Source organism: Camelina sativa, chromosome 11 (genome assembly GCF_000633955.1).
Source record: "Camelina sativa cultivar DH55 chromosome 11, Cs, whole genome shotgun sequence".
In the NCBI taxonomy this organism is placed as follows: domain Eukaryota; kingdom Viridiplantae; phylum Streptophyta; class Magnoliopsida; order Brassicales; family Brassicaceae; genus Camelina; species Camelina sativa.
Window position 1 is genome coordinate 48,831,264 of NC_025695.1, and position 18,474 is coordinate 48,849,737.

Genomic DNA, 18,474 nt, shown 5'->3' on the forward strand with positions numbered 1-18,474 from the left:
GAAAGCTTTGAAGTTCAGGATCCGTAATCATACTTGGTGAAACAGAAGGAAACAACCATCTCGGGGAAGTTCTATAACAGAGCAAGCCATAAATATATATACATAGGGGTTTTACTGGTTTCTGAAATGAGTTGGGAGATATCTCATCACCTGCAGAGTTTAAAAGTTTCCATACCTTATCTGCTCTTTTTTTGGTTAGTAGCAATGTAAATCCCCAGTTTGATCGCATATATGTTCTTTTCTCCGAGTCTCTGAGATTCTGTAAAACTGGTCTTTTATTATATGTGGATGATCTGTTAAGTAACCTTGAAACTGGGTTGAGGAGAGATGAATAAGCAAATAAATTAAGATTTTGTTTAATCTTTGTAAGACAGTAGCGAAATCATATCGAATATTTTGAGAAACCTTACAAGCATTTTCAAGTCTCGTTCTTGCTACTTTCTTCCCATTCTTTCAGAATGTCATAAACTGAAAGCGAATCAGAGTCACTAGACTCTTCATCATCATCAATCTCGAGTTCTTCTAGGCCCAACGTTTCGAGTTCAGTTTCTGTAAATTCCCAAGCTTCACCATTAGCATCATTATCATCCTTTATTGTTGTATCATGAAGAAGCAAATCTTCCTCCGGTTTCTCGCTCTGACTTTGAGTTGTTACATCTATGGCTAACAATGGTTGTGTTGAAGAAGAAGAAGACCCACATAGAGACTTCAATGACTTTGAGAGGTTTGAGACCGTTGGTTCATTTACATAACTACAGTCAAGGAGATGATCGGAGAGTTTCTGAAGATTCCCTTGAGTAAGCCAGTCTTGATGTTCATCGAAAAGGTCAGTCCATTCTTCTTCACTGATCTGGAAAGATGCGAGAGCCACAGTGTTAATCAGTGTGATGGCTCTTTGGTAATCACCTTTAGCTGTTGCATGACACAACAGTTCAGTGAAAAATAATGGGTGAGGGATTTCTCCATCTTCAAGAACCGCATCGAAGGCATGCTCTAGAAGACTCCACTGCATTAACAAACAAATTAGACAACAGTTTATGCTTTCATAAACACAAACTATAAGAAGATTTGTTACCTTCCCGGCTCTTGATGCTTCTATAAGCAATGATGCGTGTTTTGTTTGATCCATTTGGTAACCAGAAAGAATCATCGTCTGATACACATGCTCAAAGTATTCCCATTGCAGTGATCTAGCTGAAGCTTCAAGCATGAAGCTGTATGTATACTCGTTTGGGACTAGATGAGTATCTTTTCTGCTGACAACCTCTTCAAACAATTCTTTAGCTTCTGAAAACATATCATTCCTTCCGTAAACTCTAAGCATCATGTTCACAGTTCCTATATTTGGGTCGCATTTATCTTTCATATATTGGAATATAGCCATGCAATCATCAACATGACCACCATTCAATGAAGCCGCTATGAGTCCTGTGAATGTAATCTCGAGCGGCTTGCAATTTTCAAGTCTTTTCATCCTCCCCACCTGCATCATTGCATTCTGAAGAAAGTTAATTTCGCGGGGTTCTCCGAGAATCGAAAAGGGTAAAGTATGAGAGAACTTGCCTCGAGCATTGCATCACCGCAACGCCCATTGTTGCACAGACAGCATGCCAATTCATAGTAAACTGAACCTGTTCCTATAACTCCCTTTTGTTCCATATCTCTGACTGCTTCAACAGCTTCCTCGATTTTACCTTCTCTCCAGAGAGCTCGGACAAGAACTGAAAAAATCAAGCATGCACTATAAGCATCATATCACCTTATAGATACCAAAATGAAGAAACCTAAAAAAACAGAGAGAGTCAATAGATACCCTTGTATGTAATTGCTTTTGGAGCTTCGCCACTGCTTTTCATCTTTCTAAAAAAATCGTGAACACGATCATACTTCCCTGACTCCAGCATAACCTGTCAAAAAAGACATCTTAAAGACAGCTCCTTGAGGGTACCCACAACTACTACACCGCATCTTACTTAAAACTATGTAAACCATTTTGTTTGTTGGAAAACATAACGCTACCTCCATTGCAAGCCCATATGTAGCTCCATTAGGCCTCAGACCATTTTTTCTTAACTCTATAAATACCCATGAAACAGCCTTCCATTGGAGTGTTGGAACACAAGCGTTCAGAATCTGGGAACCAGTTAAGCCAAGAATGGATCTAGCAATTAGATACACTGATTCGCTGCATAAAGATATGTAAAAAGTTTCAAAATTCAGAAATGCACACTTACAGCATTGTACACAACCAAGTCGGGTTCAAGCACAGGATCCCAGTTCTTTTGGCGCAGGTTCTTCATTAGTTTCGTCGGTTTCTGCCTCATACGCTCAATTACTTTCAGCAAATCCTTCAACAAACCCGCTTGCCCAAGTGTCACAGCAATACTGTGGTATGCCGCCATATCAGGATACAACTGGCGATCACCCTAAAGTGACTAAGGAATGAGAGTTAATCCAAGAACTGCAACGAAAATGCTATAGTACGATGTTCATCTCTATCAACCTCATCATGAATTGACTCAAATCGGAAGCTACTTACAAGCATCTGATTGAATATCTGAAGAGCTTCCTGAGGCCTCCTCGCAAATCCAAGAACGGACAAAAGCTTGGTGTAAACAAACCTGTAGAAACCAGTGTTGTATTCAATCAGAAAACAAGCTATATACATTCAACCTCAAGAAACGATAGCCACAAAAGCTAAAATCTTTCGAACATCACCTGCTCCTAAAATGTTTACGCTTCTTATCAGAATACACCCAATGAACAACAGAGGAAGCTTGTTTCCAGCTCTGTTTACGTCCCAATCGATCAACAATCTTAAGCATCTGATCTTCAGTAAACTGAAGCCCTGATTGATTCATCATCCTAACAAACTTCCAATGCTTCTCAGTGATTTCTCTACCACTTAATCTAATGAACACAATCAACCAAACAAACATAAGCAAACACCTCATAACATCAAATATTTTCCAGAAACTGAAATCAACAAAAAAAAAAAGAGTGATCAAACCTATCAACGAGAACTCTGACTGCTTCTCCTTCGTTACGCCACCGCTTCGCAGGATCAAACTCTCTGTCCATATCATAGTCTTCCACATCAACGTCGTCTTCAAGAACCCAACGAAGATCCTTCTCAAGTATCTTCTTAAGCTCTTTTAGATTCTCTCTCTTCAGTTCACCACCACTAACCTCTTCTCTCCTGACACCACTAACGAGCTCCTTCAGCTTCACTCTCTCGATTCCTTCCCATGGATTCCCAACCATTAACCCACCGTCGCCGCCACTTTTTCCAGAAATCGACCTCGTGAATTGCTTGTATTCCCGCCTTAGGGTTTGAAAACGAGCTTCTTCCTCCATAGATTGTTTCTGCGCCTCCGTATACACCTCCGCCTCTGACTCCGTTTCGCCCTTGGCTCTACGGTTGTGTTTTTGAATTTCTTTCTTTCGGAGATTGTTTAGGATTTTAGGGGTTGGATCAACACCGTACTTGAGCAGCCTCCGTTTAATCTTCTCCATATCCGGTTCAAATTCCGGTGTCACTCTTGCCGGAGATTGGGAAAATCTCACTACCGAAGCGTCCATTGTTGCGAGAGGATAGTGCAAGTGAGCGTAAAGCTAAGTCCTTAATTTTATCTTGTTGCTTTTTTTGAAAATATCCGTTTTTGGCCTGAAGTTTTTCAAAATTACGAAATAGGCCAAGTAGTTTTTTCTTCTTTCAAAACTTGCAATGAACTCGTAAATTTGTAAAAAACTGACCTTCAGAGAACCAATCAAATCTAATATACAGACAACAGCAGCAGACACAGATGAAAGAGGATAAAGAATCAGGAAAAAAAAAAAAACAAAGACAAATCTTGTATTTCACAGGATTAAAAAAAAAAGAAACAACTGTCTTCTTCCACCATCATCATCATCAAAGGAGCAACACACAAGAAGACTGAGAAAGATCAAGAACTCCAAAGAGTTTTTGACTTCTCTTCTTTTGCAGCAAAGTTTAGCTTGCTGATTTGGAGTGCTTTACAAGCCAATCAATGACTTGATCAATGTTGGTGGAGTTCTTGCAAGATATCATGAAGCAACAGACTTCTCTATCTGTGAGTGACTTGAGTCCCCTGTGCAAAACAATGGAGAAAACATAATCAGAATCCAAGTCAAGGATTAAAGATGTTTGAGTCTTTTGTGTGTGTTTTTTGGTTTGAGGCTTTATTACATTTCGTCGGTTAAGGCTTCTTTGGATAAAGCTCCAGGCTTGTCGATTTTGTTCCCAAGGACTAGAAGAGGAATACCACTAAGCGACGTCTTGCTCAACAAATCATGGAGTTCGCTTTTGGAGACACTGAGGTTGTCAGGATCAGCAGCATCAACTACATACCTGAAAACAAAATCAGCAGGGAACCAAATTGTGGCAAGAGTCAGGAGTTTAAATCATCTAAAAACCTAATTGAGAATAGTAAGATATAAGATGTTTACACAATGGCAGAAACAGAACGACAGTAGCGTTCCCACATGCTGCGGAACCTAGGTTGACCACCAAGATCCCAAAGCTTGATTGTGACACTTCCTTTTGTCACTTTCCTCATGTTGAATCCGACCTTAAGAAAGCGTACGAATCCTTTTTTACTACTAGTCCAAGAACGAGCAAATCTTTTGTGTTACTTTTAACGAAACATTATAGGGGAGTAGTGCAACTCACCGTAGGGATCATGTCTTCACTGTATCCACCAGTCTGAACAAAGAAAGGTAAGAGAGGAAGCCATTAACGAGTGTTTAGAAGATAAATAGAAGAAAGGTTGGTGGGGAAGTATAGTTTACTAATACTACTTACCGCAACAACGTTTACAAGTGATGTCTTTCCTGCATTTTGCAATCCTATCAATGAAAGTTCCATTTCTTGCTTGAAGAAAAGGCTGCAAAAAATGTATATTTGAACCAATTGAGACTATGCAAATCGGGCAAACGTGAGGAAATTTGAGATTTGTCAAACCCTTAGTTGTTGCTCTCACAACTAGTTCCGTAGGGATCTTTATATATTTCATTACTCACAACCCTTATTCATTTAGCTCTTTCTTTGTGCAGCTATCTTCATTTAACAATAGATCCCATCCCAGTTGTATTGTCTAAAACCTAAACTTGATGATCAAATCTAAACGGTAGCAATAAGCTCATAAAAGAGAGTAACAAACTTTGTTGCTTTCTTAGCGTGATCGTGTATTTGCTATTCCTAATGTCATTCGAAGATATTATAAACTACGAATCAGAAATTAAATTCGGCGGAAACAGTTCTATATGTTCCTATCATTGAACTCAAGTAGTACCAAGAGGAAACAATCCAAATCAAATCCCACAAACCAAGAAAAGAAATTTGAAGTAGAAGATATAAAAAAAAAAAAAAAAAAAAAAAAAAAAAAAAAAAAANAAAAACTGACCTGCGAAGCCAATTGAGAAGCGCATCCCACAAACCCATATTTTTATAAGAATATCAGATAGAAGTCGAGTTTCCCGACAAAGACAAGAGAGAGATTCGTAAGAAACAGAGATCGGTCTCCGCCACGGATCTCTCAATGTAGTGGGGGGGGGGGGGTTCTTAAAAAGGGAAAGCTTCCTTCTTCCGCTCTTCGCTGCGGATAATTTATTTATCTCATTCGAAGATATAATTTTCCTTTTGTGTGTTTCTCTTCCTGTCCAAAAAAAAAAAAGAATCGAAAACACGGCAAGAGAGAGAGAGAGCCGGCGAATTAAAAAGTTACAAAAAAATATCAGTAAATCTGGACCGTCAAACGAATCATGTAGGTCCTTCAACGTCGTGGGGTTAACGATTTGATTTACTATTCGTTTTGTATGGAAACTCAAGCTGTGTGTGACAGAGCGAAAGTCGTGGAGTAGTATTTATGTAAAATATTATTTGATTAGCCAATCAGAAGAAAGATTCGATTGGGACAGAGAGAAGTCGGAAGAAGAATTAAAAAGATTTTGTCAAGAAAAAAAACAAAAGAATGTCACGCCACGCCAGCCACTCGCGTTGGAGATTTGAGATTGGGAGCTGTAGTGTAGTACTCATAACGCCCCGTTTTCGTTAAGGTTTTTCATTATGGACATTTAGGCCCAGTTGTAATAGGCCTCATATGACTCGCGTCTATATACTTGGGCATTTTGGAATTAAATTATAAATCTCAGAAAAGGCTGTTTATTATTTTGATAATTAATTTAGACTGAGCAATGGCGGGTTGAGCCAGGCCCGTGCAGTAGTGCAACGCATGGGCGACTCGTGAAAGCCCAGATAGCAAGCTATCTTATCGGGTCTTCTCCCTTAAAAAATAGAGTTAATATCGTGTGAACCGATGGCCCACATATCAGATATTAAACTGATAAGAACAGATACTACACTTGATCTTAGCCAAAAGGCCGAGAAAGGTATGAGTTGTTTAGACTCACGGCAACGTCTTTTATACTACTCTTCCTTGCTTCCGAGTTTCTCTTGTAAGCGATGTGGGACTTTGTGAACGAGTGAAACTAAACAAAACTAAACCCTCTTTTTCTTTCAGCGGTTTTTAAAGAAGTCGCCACAATTTTTCAACAAGATCTGGGTTTTTATTTTATTTTATTTTATTTTCATATGGCCTGGGATTTTATTTTAGAGCTTTAACATTAATTAACTGTCGTCTTAAGTCAATGTCATCTTATCTTAAGGGTTTTTAATAACCATGAGATTTGTTTTCATAAAAGCGAAGAACATTGAGCTTCTGTAATCTGTATTGTGAGAGAGAGTTAAAGAGCGGATCCTTAATTAATTCGAGCTTCTGGTTTAAATAACTTACATACATACATACACTTCAGTGATAAAATAAAGTGTATGGTTTGATCCTTTTCCCCTTTTATTTGAAAAGTAAACAACAAAAAAAGAAAAGAAAGAGCCGAGTCAAATAAAAATCCAGAGAAAACGGCTCAAGATACGTTACTCAAATCACTCTCCTTTCTTCTATTTAACAAAAAAGAGAGGGAACAAAAAAAAACAATCTTTTAATTAAGAACAATGTAGCCACAAGCTATCCTTACCTTAGTAAGTAAGCCAAATACTCGAAGAAGAAAGGCAATTTTATAACAAAAAAATTATAATTATACTTTCATAAGTCTCTTTTGTTTTATTCAAAGAAATCCCAAAAAATAGGACAATAAACAAAGGAACATGATTTTCGATCATCAACAACATGACAAAATCAAGAATACTCGGAGTTCTGTCTCAGCTCCTTCTAACGTTCGTTATCTCTCCCATTTTGGCGGTTTCAAGTTTATCGGACGGTGGAGATCATGAGAGGTTTAGGCGACGTGATCCTCTTAACAGCTTTAGACATTACAACGGAGGCTTCGATGTTCGAAACAAACACTATTGGGCTGTGAGTCCCTCTAACCTTCTTTAGTGTTTTGTCATTAACATTGTATGGTATTTTAAGTGTTAATGGGAATATCAGGCTACGGCATTTACGGGATTTCACGGTTATGCTGTCGCCGGATTGTTGATTATTCTCGGAGTATGTTTGGGACTTTACGTAGCTTTCTCCGACAAAAGTAGACGCGTTCCTTCCACGCGCCGTCGATATCTCAACCGTTATTATCTTCCTCTGTTATTACTTCTTCTCCTCGTCATGCTTCTGTCCATGTAAGCTTATACATTTTTTTATATGGAAGTTTTTATGAAAAGAATAAAATATGTTGGGTTTACAAAACAGGGTAACGATAGGGATAGTGATAGCAGCGAACCAGAGCTCGAAGAACAGAACAGAGGAAATGAAAGAAACCATAGACAAAACAGGAGAAGATGTTGAGAGAAACATCCGTACAGTGATAGTGTCGTTAACTAAGATACAGTACTTGTTGCTTCCATACGATCAGAATACGACTCATCTTCTCAACGTCACCACCCATCGTCTCGGAAAAGGATCTCGCCTTATTCAATCCTTCCTTCGTCATAACGGTCGTTCCATTGATCTCGCCATCAAAATCTCGTATGAATATATGACAATGACTCATATATATATTTGATTAATCTCCTCTGAAGTCTGAACTCTGATTGTTCTGTTCTGTTTGTTTCTCTAGGTATATATCTCATCTAATGATTGCATCCACCAACTTGTTCGTTCTGCTTCTAGCCTTTGGTGGGATCATTTAACATTCATTTAAATTGTGAAAATGTTATGGTGATATTGGACTGATCCTAATGGACATTTTTGGACTTTGTCTTTGTCTTAGTACCTCTATTTCTTCACTGGCACCCTGGATTTATCATGTGAGCAATTCAAACATTGTTGTTATTAAATTTGGTTAACTTTAAATACTAATCCTCCTCTTCATCTTCATACAAAGGGTGATATTCTTGTGTTGGATCATAACAACTCTTTGTTGGGTTCTAACTGGATTCGATTTCTTTATTCACACGTAAGTCAATCAGCCTTATAATCAAAACCCTCCACGTGTTTTTAAATACTAACTCCTCAATTTTCCACTCACGCAGCTTCGCTGAAGACCTTTGTTTAGGTTTCAGTGGTTTCATACAAAACCCACAAAACAGCACACTGACTAATCTTTTCCCTTGTATGGATCCACTTCATTCTGATAAAAGCCTAAATGCAATAAGCTTGATGATTCACACCTTCATCACCGAGGTATTAATGATTAATAGGTAGAAAGAGTCAAGAACTGTGGTTAATTGTAGAATCTAAATCCTCTGTTTCTTGTTTTATTTTGTTCTCAGCTAAATTCAAAAGTAGCAGAGTCAATGCGTTCTAATGCGTTGACTGATCGGAGCAATACTGTTTCGTGGGCGCCTGAAGCTGGAATCATTTGCGATCCGTTTGTCGGACAACAAATTAACAGCTACACGCCACAAAGTTGCTCCAATGGAGCCATTCCAATCGGCGAATTCCCAAACGTAAGTTTTTTAAATTCTACTCATGCAGCCCAAGTTAAAACCATGAATCTCTCTGTTGAATTAGTCTTAAGACACATGAGTGAACATAATAAAAACCCTTTACGTAGATTCTTTCGAGATTCACATGCCACGACAAAGATCCACCAGAAACGTGCAGAACCACCGGGAAATTCATCCCGGAATCAGCTTACCTCAAGGTCTATGCATACAGCAACTCAGCTCAAGGCATGCTCGACATCTTGCCTTCTCTTCAAAACCTAACAGAATGCCTTGCCGTAAAAGACACGCTATCGAGCATAGTCTCTAACCAATGTGAACCCTTCAGAGCTTCGATGTATAGCCTTTGGGCATCGATCCTTGCTCTGTCTCTTATCATGGTGGTTCTAGTTTTGCTCCTCCTCGCTAAAGCTTTCCAAGAGAAAGGAAAAAGTTTTGCTTGGTTTTCGATTCATCCAACTTCTTCTGCAGATATACGACAGGTGAATATATAGCATACTGTATTTTTTTTTTTTGGAATTTACATTTTAAAGAAAATATCATTGAAAGATAAGAGAGTGTTTAAAAAGTGTAAATATGACATTGTATCAAACATTTGTAATAAGTGTGAGTGTGTGACTGAACAAGCAAACTGTATACATTCAAATAACTATCACCAGAATACTATTTACCTTATGTTGTATCATTTGTTTCCATTGAAGTTAAAAGTTGTCTAATTGAGAACCCTTAAAACAAATGATGAGAGAGAGAAGAAAGGTGGAAAACAAATGGGTCAACCACTCAAAGAAGCCACATTTCATGTGCATGAACTATCTTTTTTATTTATAAAAAGACCATTACTTTATGATAATTACTGTTAGATACTTAGATTAACAAACACTCTCTTTCTTCCTCTCTTATTGATTTCTATTTTGGCTGTATTAATTTCCCTTTCTAATTTCTTGCTTTCTTTCTTTGTATCAACGTTGTAAAGAAAAAAACCAGAAAATTGGTATAAAAGGGAGTAATAGTTACTAAATAATGACAACGATTTGGATTAGATAACTATTTAAGAACATTGATAATAAAGACTATTGCACTAATTAATTAATAATAATCATCATCACTAGCTCCTTTATATATTGATTATAAAATCACCGGGAAAAATGCCCCGAGAGAAATCAAAGACAAAGAAGTAATCAGAGCTGAATCAGAGGAAGAAAGAAGAATCATTAGTCTCGTCTTCGTTCGCACGTCGAAATCACCAAAGACCTTAGAAAGATCCGTTTCAACTAGACTTCATTTTACTCCACTTTTCTGAATCTCCTCAGCAAAAACAAAAAAAAAAACAAAAAACAAAAAAAAAAATATAGCTCTTAAGATTTCTCGATTCAGCTTCCTAATCTCGCATCTGAGAGAAGTGTTGGATTTGGTGTTTGCTTTCGGACAAAGCTAAAGAGAGTTGAGAATCTTTGAATAATGTCGGGAAGTTCGGCTTCTGCCGCCGGTCTCCGAGGATTTTCAGGTACGTTTCCGTCCCCTAGTTTCTCGGATTTGCGGAGCTTAGTTTGAATCTGCTTCGTAAACTTAAGGTTAAACTTCTGCTCAGCTCATTTGGGTGTTAGCCTCGGATCTGAATCAGCTAGAATTGAGCTCACCAACTTTGCGAGATTTGCTTAGAAATAGCTAAAGTAGCTTCTCGAACATAACGCATCGAGCCGTATTTACATAGTTTAGTAAATCAACACTAGTAATCCATTTCGAAATGCATCAAATCTGTGTTCATATTTGCTTAATTTTTTCTAGTTGGCTGATTTAGAGTTGATGAGTCTCTTGTGGTTGTCTGAGTTTTGTATATATATATATGTGTGTTTGGATCTACAGAGTGTTGTTGTATATATATTTACAGTGTTTTGAGAAGAAGGCAGAAAAGAGAGAGAGAGAAATGAGGATAATGAAGAACAACAAATACAATAAGAAACCAACATCTTTGCATTGCAATGATGCAGGAGGTGGTTGCAGATATTCATTGCTTACTATTATTATATGGACCGTCGTTGGCTTTTTCCTGGTGGTTCATCTTGTCTCGCTCTATAGCAGAAAAGATAACAACATTCATGACGACGTTTCTTCTTCTGATCAGTTACAAGTAGTACATCAGCATCAGCATCAACATCTTCATCTTCATCATCCTGTCGTTCATCAACTTGTAAGAGTTGAAGAAGAGATCCTGAGAATGCCGCCACCTAGGAAGCGTTCTCCTCGTACTAGCAAACGGAGATCAAGAAAACCGATACCTCTGGTTGAGGAGTTTCTTGACGACAAGTCACCAATTCGCCATCTCTTCTTTCCCGGTCTGAAAACTGCTGCTTTTGGTCCAACCAAGGATATGGGAAACGAGACTTCGTATTACTTCCCCGGTAAAATTTGGATGGACACGGAAGGGAATCCAATTCAAGCCCATGGTGGAGGGATTCTGCTTGACGAGAAATCTAACACATACTATTGGTATGGAGAATATAAAGATGGACCAACTTACCATGCTCACAAGAGAGGACCAGCTAGAGTAAGTACCACTTTGTTTCACTTGTCCTATTAGCATTTCTAGCTCTTGTGGGTCTTTTGGGTTAAATTTTCCATCTTGTGTTGTCTCCAGGTTGATATTATAGGGGTTGGTTGTTACTCTTCAAAAGACTTATGGACATGGAAAAATGAAGGCATTGTACTCGGAGCTGAAGAAACAAACAAGACCCATGATTTGCACAAATCCAATGTTCTTGAGCGACCCAAAGTGATCTACAGTGAAAAGACACAAAAGTATGTGATGTGGATGCATATCGACGATGCAAACTACACTAAAGCTTCAGTTGGTGTTGCCATTAGCGATAACCCGACAGGTCCTTTCGAGTATCTATACAGTAAACGTCCACACGGGTTTGACAGTCGGGATATGACTGTCTTCAAAGACGATGATGGTGTTGCTTACCTAATATATTCGTCTGAAGTCAATAGCGTGCTTCATATCGGACCCTTAACGGAAGATTACCTTGATGTGACGCCGGTTATGAAAAGAGTAATGGTGGGACAACACAGGGAAGCTCCATCTATCTTTAAGCATCAGAAAGTTTATTACATGGTCACTTCTTGGTGCACTGGCTGGGCACCTAATGAAGCCTTGGCTCATGCGGCTGAATCAATCATGGGTCCATGGGAGAAACTGGGGAATCCATGTATTGGTGGTAACAAAGTTTTCCGGTTAACAACATTCTTTGCGCAGAGCACCTATGTGATTCCGTTACCGGGTGTTCCCGGTGCGTTTATATTCATGGCAGATAGATGGAACCCAGCTGATTTACGGGATTCGAGATATGTATGGTTACCGTTGGTTATCGGTGGACCTGCTGACCAGCCTTTGGAGTACAATTTTGGATTCCCAATGTGGTCCAGAGTATCTATCTACTGGCACAGTAAATGGCGGCTGCCTTAAAGATATACCTGTAACCATATATGTTCTTACCGATCTCTCTGTGCTGATCATTGTTGTTGATTTATTTTGTAGATTAGGCATTCATACACAAGTGTAAGGATTATAATTTCTAATAAATCTTTTACTGAAGAAGCTTGATTACAGCCAGCTTTTCAACATAAAAGGTTCAACGTTGTCATACAAATGCTATTATGATTTGGGATCTATCAAAACTAGTCAACAGTTTTACAAAATGGGTAGAGACTGTTATCAGTTACCAGCTAGAGAAATCTTTAAACCCTGAGGAGGCTGACGCAGTAGTTTTTCTTTTCTTAGACACACCAATGGTTGAAAGATCAGAGTCTATGGCACCACTAGTCTCTTTAGTGGCTGTACTACTCTTTGCTTTCAAGTATTTCCCAACGCCACCACCACCGGCTCCAGCTTCTGCTGTTCCTGATCCGGGGTTGCTGTACCACGATCCAACCTTCTCCTGATACACCACATTGCATATAAAATATAAGATCAATCGAAAAGCAAATTTGAAAAGAAGAGAATTTATTTGGTGGAAGGGAAGATACTAACAATGTCTTTGTCTTCGTTCTTCTCTCTCTCAGCTTTCTCTTTTTCCTCTTCTTCAAGCTCCGTGTATGGATTCACGAAAACATTTGCTTCGATTATCTTGATCTCTTCCTGCAAGAATTCCAAAATACAATCTCAGGAGACTAAAACTACTTAAGAACACAATGAGTTAAAAGCTTTTGGAACTTACAAGAGGACGGTCGCTTTCATCTACAGGCACATTTTCCATTGCTGCTAGTGTTGCCAAACCACCAACAACTCCACCAAAAACTGTGTGTTTGTAGTTTAAATGGACTGCAGATTTGTATAAAATGAAAAACTGAGAACCATTTGTGTGAGGACCACTATTAGCCATACTAACTACGCCTCTTCCTGTGTGAAGCAACTTAGAGTTTGGCTCGTCTTTGAATGGCTTTCCCCAAATTGATTCACCTCCTGATCCTGTGCCAGTAGGATCGCCACTTTGAATCATGAAGTTCCTTTGTAGAAGAAAGTTCAAAAGGTCACGTTTATATTAGTTGATAATAACATCATAGAAACTCTTAAAAGTATAACAAAGGAGATTTCAGAGGCATATATGGATACCTGATGCTTCTGTGAAAGGGAACTCCGTTGTAGTAACCGCGTTCACAGAGAGTGATGAAATTCTCACATGCTCGAGGAGCTATATCGCAATGGAGCTCAATGTTCAAATCGCCATCTGTTGTGCGAAACTGAACATACCCTTTCTTTTTCGGGTTTTTCTCGACTTCAATTAGTTCAAAATCGTTTCCGGTCACAGGAGTGAATGCAGTGGAAGTGAAAGAACGAGAAGCAGCACCCGACGAGTAACGACTCTTCACCTGCAACAAAAACACCAAACATTTTAACAACGCACACAAAGCTTTAAACCGATTGTGCCCCGTACAAGAAACTAACCAGTTTAGTATTAACAGGTGCTCTATCTCCAGCCATATGCATAGCTATCCTTGCTGCTGTTTTATCACTAGAACCAGCTTTAGCTGCATCAGCACTTCTTCCATAAACGGAAGCAGATGCAGCATCCACAACACTGTAGGTCTGCTTCGGTTCTTCTGCTTTAGAATCCTCTTTGATTTTTGATCTCGACTCAAGAATCGCAGCAATAGCAGCGGCTCTCTCGTTACGTGCCTTGTTTCCACCTCCACCATGTAAAGCAATCTCTTTAGCTTTTTCAGTTCCAAGATCCGCAAGCATATGCTTGATATCTCCAGACACGTTTATATTATAAGCTGGGTCAGAGTTCATCTTCTTCAACTCTGTAAAACACACATGCGAAAGGGAGTTATGACCAACATAAACTAATATGATATATTGCCTGAACCAAATATAAAAACTGAATCAAACCTTCATCATCAATCTTGAGGCCATTTTTAACGTGATCAAACTCCACTGTGACTTTACTGTCAACTGCATTAGGATTCTGCAAAACATCAACAAAGAAAAAGTAAATGCGCTTTTACCAGACCAAATCATTGCAAAGTATCAAGAAAAGAGAAAGGAGTCAGTTACCTGAATCGTTATAAGGTCGGCTCTTGTGAATGGTTCTTCTGTTATAAGCTCCTTCCAATTCTTGGTTTTGATATTTAATTCTTTGATTGCCTAAACTTATATAGCAAAACAACAATAAGAATCACTGAAACCAAAAATCGCAAGCAAGATGACTCTAAAAAGCACCAAAAAGAAAGAAAGAAAAAAAAACACAAACCTCGTAGCAGAAAACGTTTCCAGTAGTCTTCACAGCAACTATATGTGTAAATTCAGTAAAGACTTTGTTTAGAACAGGACAATGGTACTCTCCTACAATGGCACAACACATATATATATCAGCATATCTCACGGATGAGAATCACAACGAACCATATAAGTATGTAAAAGAGAAAGAGAAAGAAGAAACCTTCAGAGTTTTTGTGAAAGATGAGAGGAATCAAATCTTCTCCTTTCAATGGTGCTCCTGTAACTGGATGTTTACCAAACTTCCTAATATAAGGCACTATAGTTCTGCAATATCAAAAAAAAAAACCCAATTCCCAAAATCAATAAGGTAATAAGAAAAAGTAAAGCTTTAGTGCCCAAAGTTCACAATGAAGCTAGTACTCACGTTATCTCGAAAACACTCCCGTCGCTAGTACACACAGGATCTTCGAATGGCAAAAACGTAAGCCTGAAATCAGAGATTGAAAATTAGGGATTCAAATCCAAAAAAATTGCAAAACGAAATCAGATTTGAGTAAGTGAATAGTTGGAAAAAAAGCAAACATACGCGCAGCAATAGAAAGGAAGACTCTTGAAAGGAGTACGGTTCTCTTTGGATTTAGCGCCTCCCCATTCTGTTGCCCACTCCGTCTTTGTTATGTACATTCGATCTTTGCTGTGCTGTTTCTTCCCCATCTTTTCACTTCTTCTTCTTCGACTTTGATTTTCTAGAACTTTAAACTCGAATAATCCAAATTCGGACCGAGACAACACGAGCCTGATAGATTCAAAGTTCGATTCTAGTTAGCTGGGAACCCTAACCGTTACGATTTTGAGATCTGAGACTACCGCCCTCGCCACCGCGTCTTGTTTTATTATGGAAGGCGTTTAGTTACCCAGTCGCCGCCGTAGAGCAAGATCCAGCCCAAATAGAATCCGACCCGGATTTAAAGGCCTGTTTTGTTTCAAACATTAGGCCCAAACTATTGTTATTGTTTCAAATATAGGCCCAAACTATTGACATTATATTGGGTTATTTTGTCCCACATCGAAAAAGGAAAACATCCTTGATTAGAGAAGTAACAATTTCTATTATAAATAAGCTGGTGTCAGAAGTTTGAGTTTTCAAATTACTTCCAAAATCATAACGGTTAGTGACTGAGTTGCCATCATCGAACTTGAAATCTATAGGCTTTTGTGTTATTTCGAGCTGAAAATTTGGGAGGACAAATCAAAGTCGAAGAAGTAAAGAAAAAGACGGGAAGAAACCGCACCTTTACTATTACATTCAAACAAACAATTAATTTAACACGCGGATACATGAGGGGGATGAGCCTATTACAAGGAAAGTACATATTACTATATGATCATATATAATAATCTAAGGCGTCTTGAGGTATCCATTTTTGTCCAAGTACGACACAACAATCTCTGCCATTTCAGTCAGTGACGAAGATGAAGAAGAAACACCTTTGTCTCTGTTGTTTTGTATCACTATCTGCAACTCGTAGTAGTAGGCCAATGTTTTTGATCATTAAAGTTCAAATTTGAGACTCAATTATATCAATTCAAATGACAAAAGAGAGAGAAAAAAAAAAGGATAGTTATGAACCTCGCAGTCCAAAGGCGGTTCATATGGATCATCTACTCCTGTGAAACCTAAACATAATCAAATGGGTTAAAATTAGAGAAAATCAACTCAAATTGTGTGTTAAGTTGAAAACAGAAGCAGAGAAAAAAAGCTTCAGAAACCTTTGATTTTCCCGGCGCGTGCACGTTTGTATAATCCCTTTGGGTCTCTAGCTTCACAAACATGGAGTGGAACATCCATGAATACCTTATCAAGAGAAAACACCAAAAGAGAGAGAGAGAGAGAGAGAGAGAGAGAGAGACTTCAATACACTCCGTGTTAAAATCTTAGATGTTTGACCCTGCATTATACATTCATTAAACATCAACAAACCTCAATGAAATCTCCTTCTGGTAACAACGCACGGCACGCAGCTCGTTCCCTCCGGTAAGGAGATATCAAACTTGCAATACAGATGATTCCAGCATCTGCAAACAGTTTGGCAACTTGACCAACTCTTCGAACGTTTTCAGCTCGATCTTCTGCTCCGAAACTAAGATCGCTGTTTAAACCATATCGAACATTGTCACCATCAAGTATATACGAAAGCTTTCCAAGATTGTGCAAAGCTCGGCTAAGAGCACATGCCAGACTACTTTTCCCTGAAATTTTTTTTATAAAAGATTTTTAATGGAACCTCACAAAGTGAGTAGTTAAGAGGATCATCAATGATGAGATGAAGAAGCAAACCTGAACCACTTAAGCCAGTAATCCAAATAACACAACCCTTTTGCTTAATCAAGTCTTGCCTGTCGGATTTAGTAACAGGACAATCATGCCATACGATGTTCTTTTGCTTTCCGTTGATCAGCTGTGTTTCACCTAGTTAGTTTTTTCAATAATCTGAGATTAGATCTAATTCAGATATTTGATTATAACTCATCATCAATTCATCTTGGATATGTTCATCTAATCAAGATCTAATCAAATAAGCTTCAGCATTTGAAATTAGCAAAGAACCATAAGTTTTGAGCATTTGAAATAACCAAAAAAAAAACAAAAAAAAAAGCTAAGAACGGATCATAGTCGGAATTATGTGATTCGTACCGGCGCAACCAGAGGAACGCGATGAAATCGATTCATCGGTCGCCATGATCGGACGGATGAAACTCAGTCTCCGGTGACTTTTCCTGCGAAACTTCAAACATTTACGACCGGTGGTGGGATCTGAATTCGTGGAGCGTTCAGACAACGATAATCTCAGAAACCGCCGGAACGGGTCAGAATCACCGAACGCCGGAGAAACATCGCAGCTTCTTCCCATGCATCTCGCCACCGCCGCAACATCCATATCTCACAACAAGTAAAGATAAAAAAAATTCGCAAAAATCCAACGTATAAATATGGCACCGGCGAGATTCAACGATTCAATTGAACAGACTCAACGGTGGTGACTCTGAATCAAATTGCCCAGATTATATATTTTTTTAAAAAGTAAAAATTAATATTTTAAAGTCGGTTATAATATATTTTTTATAAAATAAATTTTGTTGTTTAACTTTGGCTTGTGGAAGCCGAGTGTTAGCCACGAATGGACCCGAGCGTGACGACATCGGTGGCTTTGTCGGATTCAATTTGTTTAGATGTTCTCGAATGTGATTTGTCGACTTTTCATTTATTTATTAGATACAAAACCTCCTAATACAGTATTAAACAAGTTTTAATTGATCAAAAAAATATATATTATTATGAATATTCTATATTGTATGGATGTCCATTATCGGCCTATTAGTATATCAACCTAAATTCTAAAGTTGTATCATTATATATGTATTATATCCTATGAGATAGATTAATAACAAGAGAACAATTCCCTAAAACTTTGTTCTTAACACGTTATCACCATGCTCTAACCCTAGCCGTCTATAAAAAAAAAAAAAAAATCCAAACCGCCGAGACGTTGAGGCATTGAGCAGACGTCACCGACAGACTTTCTTCTAGAACCAAACTATCTTCGTTATCAATCAGATAAGTATTTGTACTTTATGTTTGAGTCATACTTATTGACGATTTGACTCATGCATCTAAATTTATATTACCGTCGCATGATTTATAATTTGGTCGTGATCGGTTCATGCTACGGATTGTGTGTTATTATTTATTCCTACGATCTGCTTGAATCATAATTCATTATGGTATTGTCAAGCTTTACTGTTTGGTTTGATGAACTTATATCGGTTTGGT

At 38.3% G+C, this 18,474-nt stretch overlaps 6 protein-coding genes across 10 annotated transcripts; 2 read left to right on the forward strand and 4 right to left on the reverse strand.

Moving 5' to 3' along the window:
• LOC104727266 (pentatricopeptide repeat-containing protein At5g67570, chloroplastic) lies at window positions 187-3,693 on the reverse strand. 3 transcript variants are annotated; one of them, XM_010446326.2, is made up of 10 exons: window positions 3,011-3,582; window positions 2,719-2,910; window positions 2,540-2,621; window positions 2,235-2,426; window positions 2,020-2,133; window positions 1,814-1,907; window positions 1,564-1,721; window positions 1,076-1,483; window positions 411-1,006; window positions 187-312 (listed from the first exon to the last, which is right to left on the reverse strand). In XM_010446326.2, exons 1-9 carry the CDS (start codon window positions 3,580-3,582, stop codon window positions 419-421), a joined length of 2,400 nt encoding a protein of 799 aa, XP_010444628.1. In that variant the 3' UTR covers window positions 187-312; window positions 411-418. The 3 variants fall into 3 exon arrangements, with proteins under 3 accessions (XP_010444628.1, XP_010444629.1, XP_010444627.1); XM_010446327.2 differs by having other exon boundaries at window positions 406-1,006; XM_010446325.1 differs by having other exon boundaries at window positions 187-1,006; window positions 3,011-3,693.
• On the reverse strand, window positions 3,737-6,400 carry LOC104727265 (ADP-ribosylation factor-like protein 8A). The gene is made up of 6 exons (XM_010446323.2): window positions 5,427-6,400; window positions 4,826-4,907; window positions 4,694-4,726; window positions 4,471-4,592; window positions 4,211-4,372; window positions 3,737-4,112 (listed from the first exon to the last, which is right to left on the reverse strand). Exons 1-6 carry the CDS (start codon window positions 5,462-5,464, stop codon window positions 3,995-3,997), a joined length of 555 nt encoding a protein of 184 aa, XP_010444625.1. The 5' UTR covers window positions 5,465-6,400; the 3' UTR covers window positions 3,737-3,994.
• On the forward strand, window positions 7,043-9,602 carry LOC104727267. The gene is made up of 9 exons (XM_010446328.1): window positions 7,043-7,391; window positions 7,467-7,654; window positions 7,725-8,000; window positions 8,092-8,150; window positions 8,245-8,281; window positions 8,359-8,430; window positions 8,507-8,657; window positions 8,747-8,923; window positions 9,031-9,602. The coding sequence occupies exons 1-9, from the start codon at window positions 7,206-7,208 to the stop codon at window positions 9,412-9,414; spliced, it is 1,530 nt and encodes a 509-aa protein (XP_010444630.1). The 5' UTR covers window positions 7,043-7,205; the 3' UTR covers window positions 9,415-9,602.
• Window positions 10,054-12,488, forward strand: LOC104727269. Of its 3 annotated transcripts, none has more exons than XM_010446330.2 (3): window positions 10,054-10,424; window positions 10,809-11,465; window positions 11,556-12,488. In XM_010446330.2, the coding sequence occupies exons 2-3, from the start codon at window positions 10,845-10,847 to the stop codon at window positions 12,384-12,386; spliced, it is 1,452 nt and encodes a 483-aa protein (XP_010444632.1). In that variant the 5' UTR covers window positions 10,054-10,424; window positions 10,809-10,844; the 3' UTR covers window positions 12,387-12,488. The 3 variants fall into 3 exon arrangements, with proteins under 3 accessions (XP_010444632.1, XP_010444633.1, XP_010444634.1); XM_010446331.2 differs by having other exon boundaries at window positions 10,909-11,465; XM_010446332.2 differs by lacking the exon at window positions 10,054-10,424 and having other exon boundaries at window positions 10,809-10,911; window positions 11,043-11,465.
• Window positions 12,483-15,544, reverse strand: LOC104727268 (peptidyl-prolyl cis-trans isomerase CYP65-like). Its single transcript, XM_010446329.2, has 11 exons — window positions 15,229-15,544; window positions 15,067-15,129; window positions 14,863-14,966; window positions 14,674-14,765; window positions 14,478-14,567; window positions 14,313-14,388; window positions 13,866-14,224; window positions 13,533-13,789; window positions 13,138-13,426; window positions 12,951-13,058; window positions 12,483-12,858 (listed from the first exon to the last, which is right to left on the reverse strand). The coding sequence occupies exons 1-11, from the start codon at window positions 15,354-15,356 to the stop codon at window positions 12,640-12,642; spliced, it is 1,785 nt and encodes a 594-aa protein (XP_010444631.1). The 5' UTR covers window positions 15,357-15,544; the 3' UTR covers window positions 12,483-12,639.
• Window positions 15,839-17,719, reverse strand: LOC104727271 (adenylyl-sulfate kinase 4, chloroplastic-like). Its single transcript, XM_010446334.2, has 6 exons — window positions 17,338-17,719; window positions 16,981-17,112; window positions 16,624-16,892; window positions 16,413-16,497; window positions 16,273-16,319; window positions 15,839-16,158 (listed from the first exon to the last, which is right to left on the reverse strand). The coding sequence occupies exons 1-6, from the start codon at window positions 17,579-17,581 to the stop codon at window positions 16,042-16,044; spliced, it is 894 nt and encodes a 297-aa protein (XP_010444636.1). The 5' UTR covers window positions 17,582-17,719; the 3' UTR covers window positions 15,839-16,041.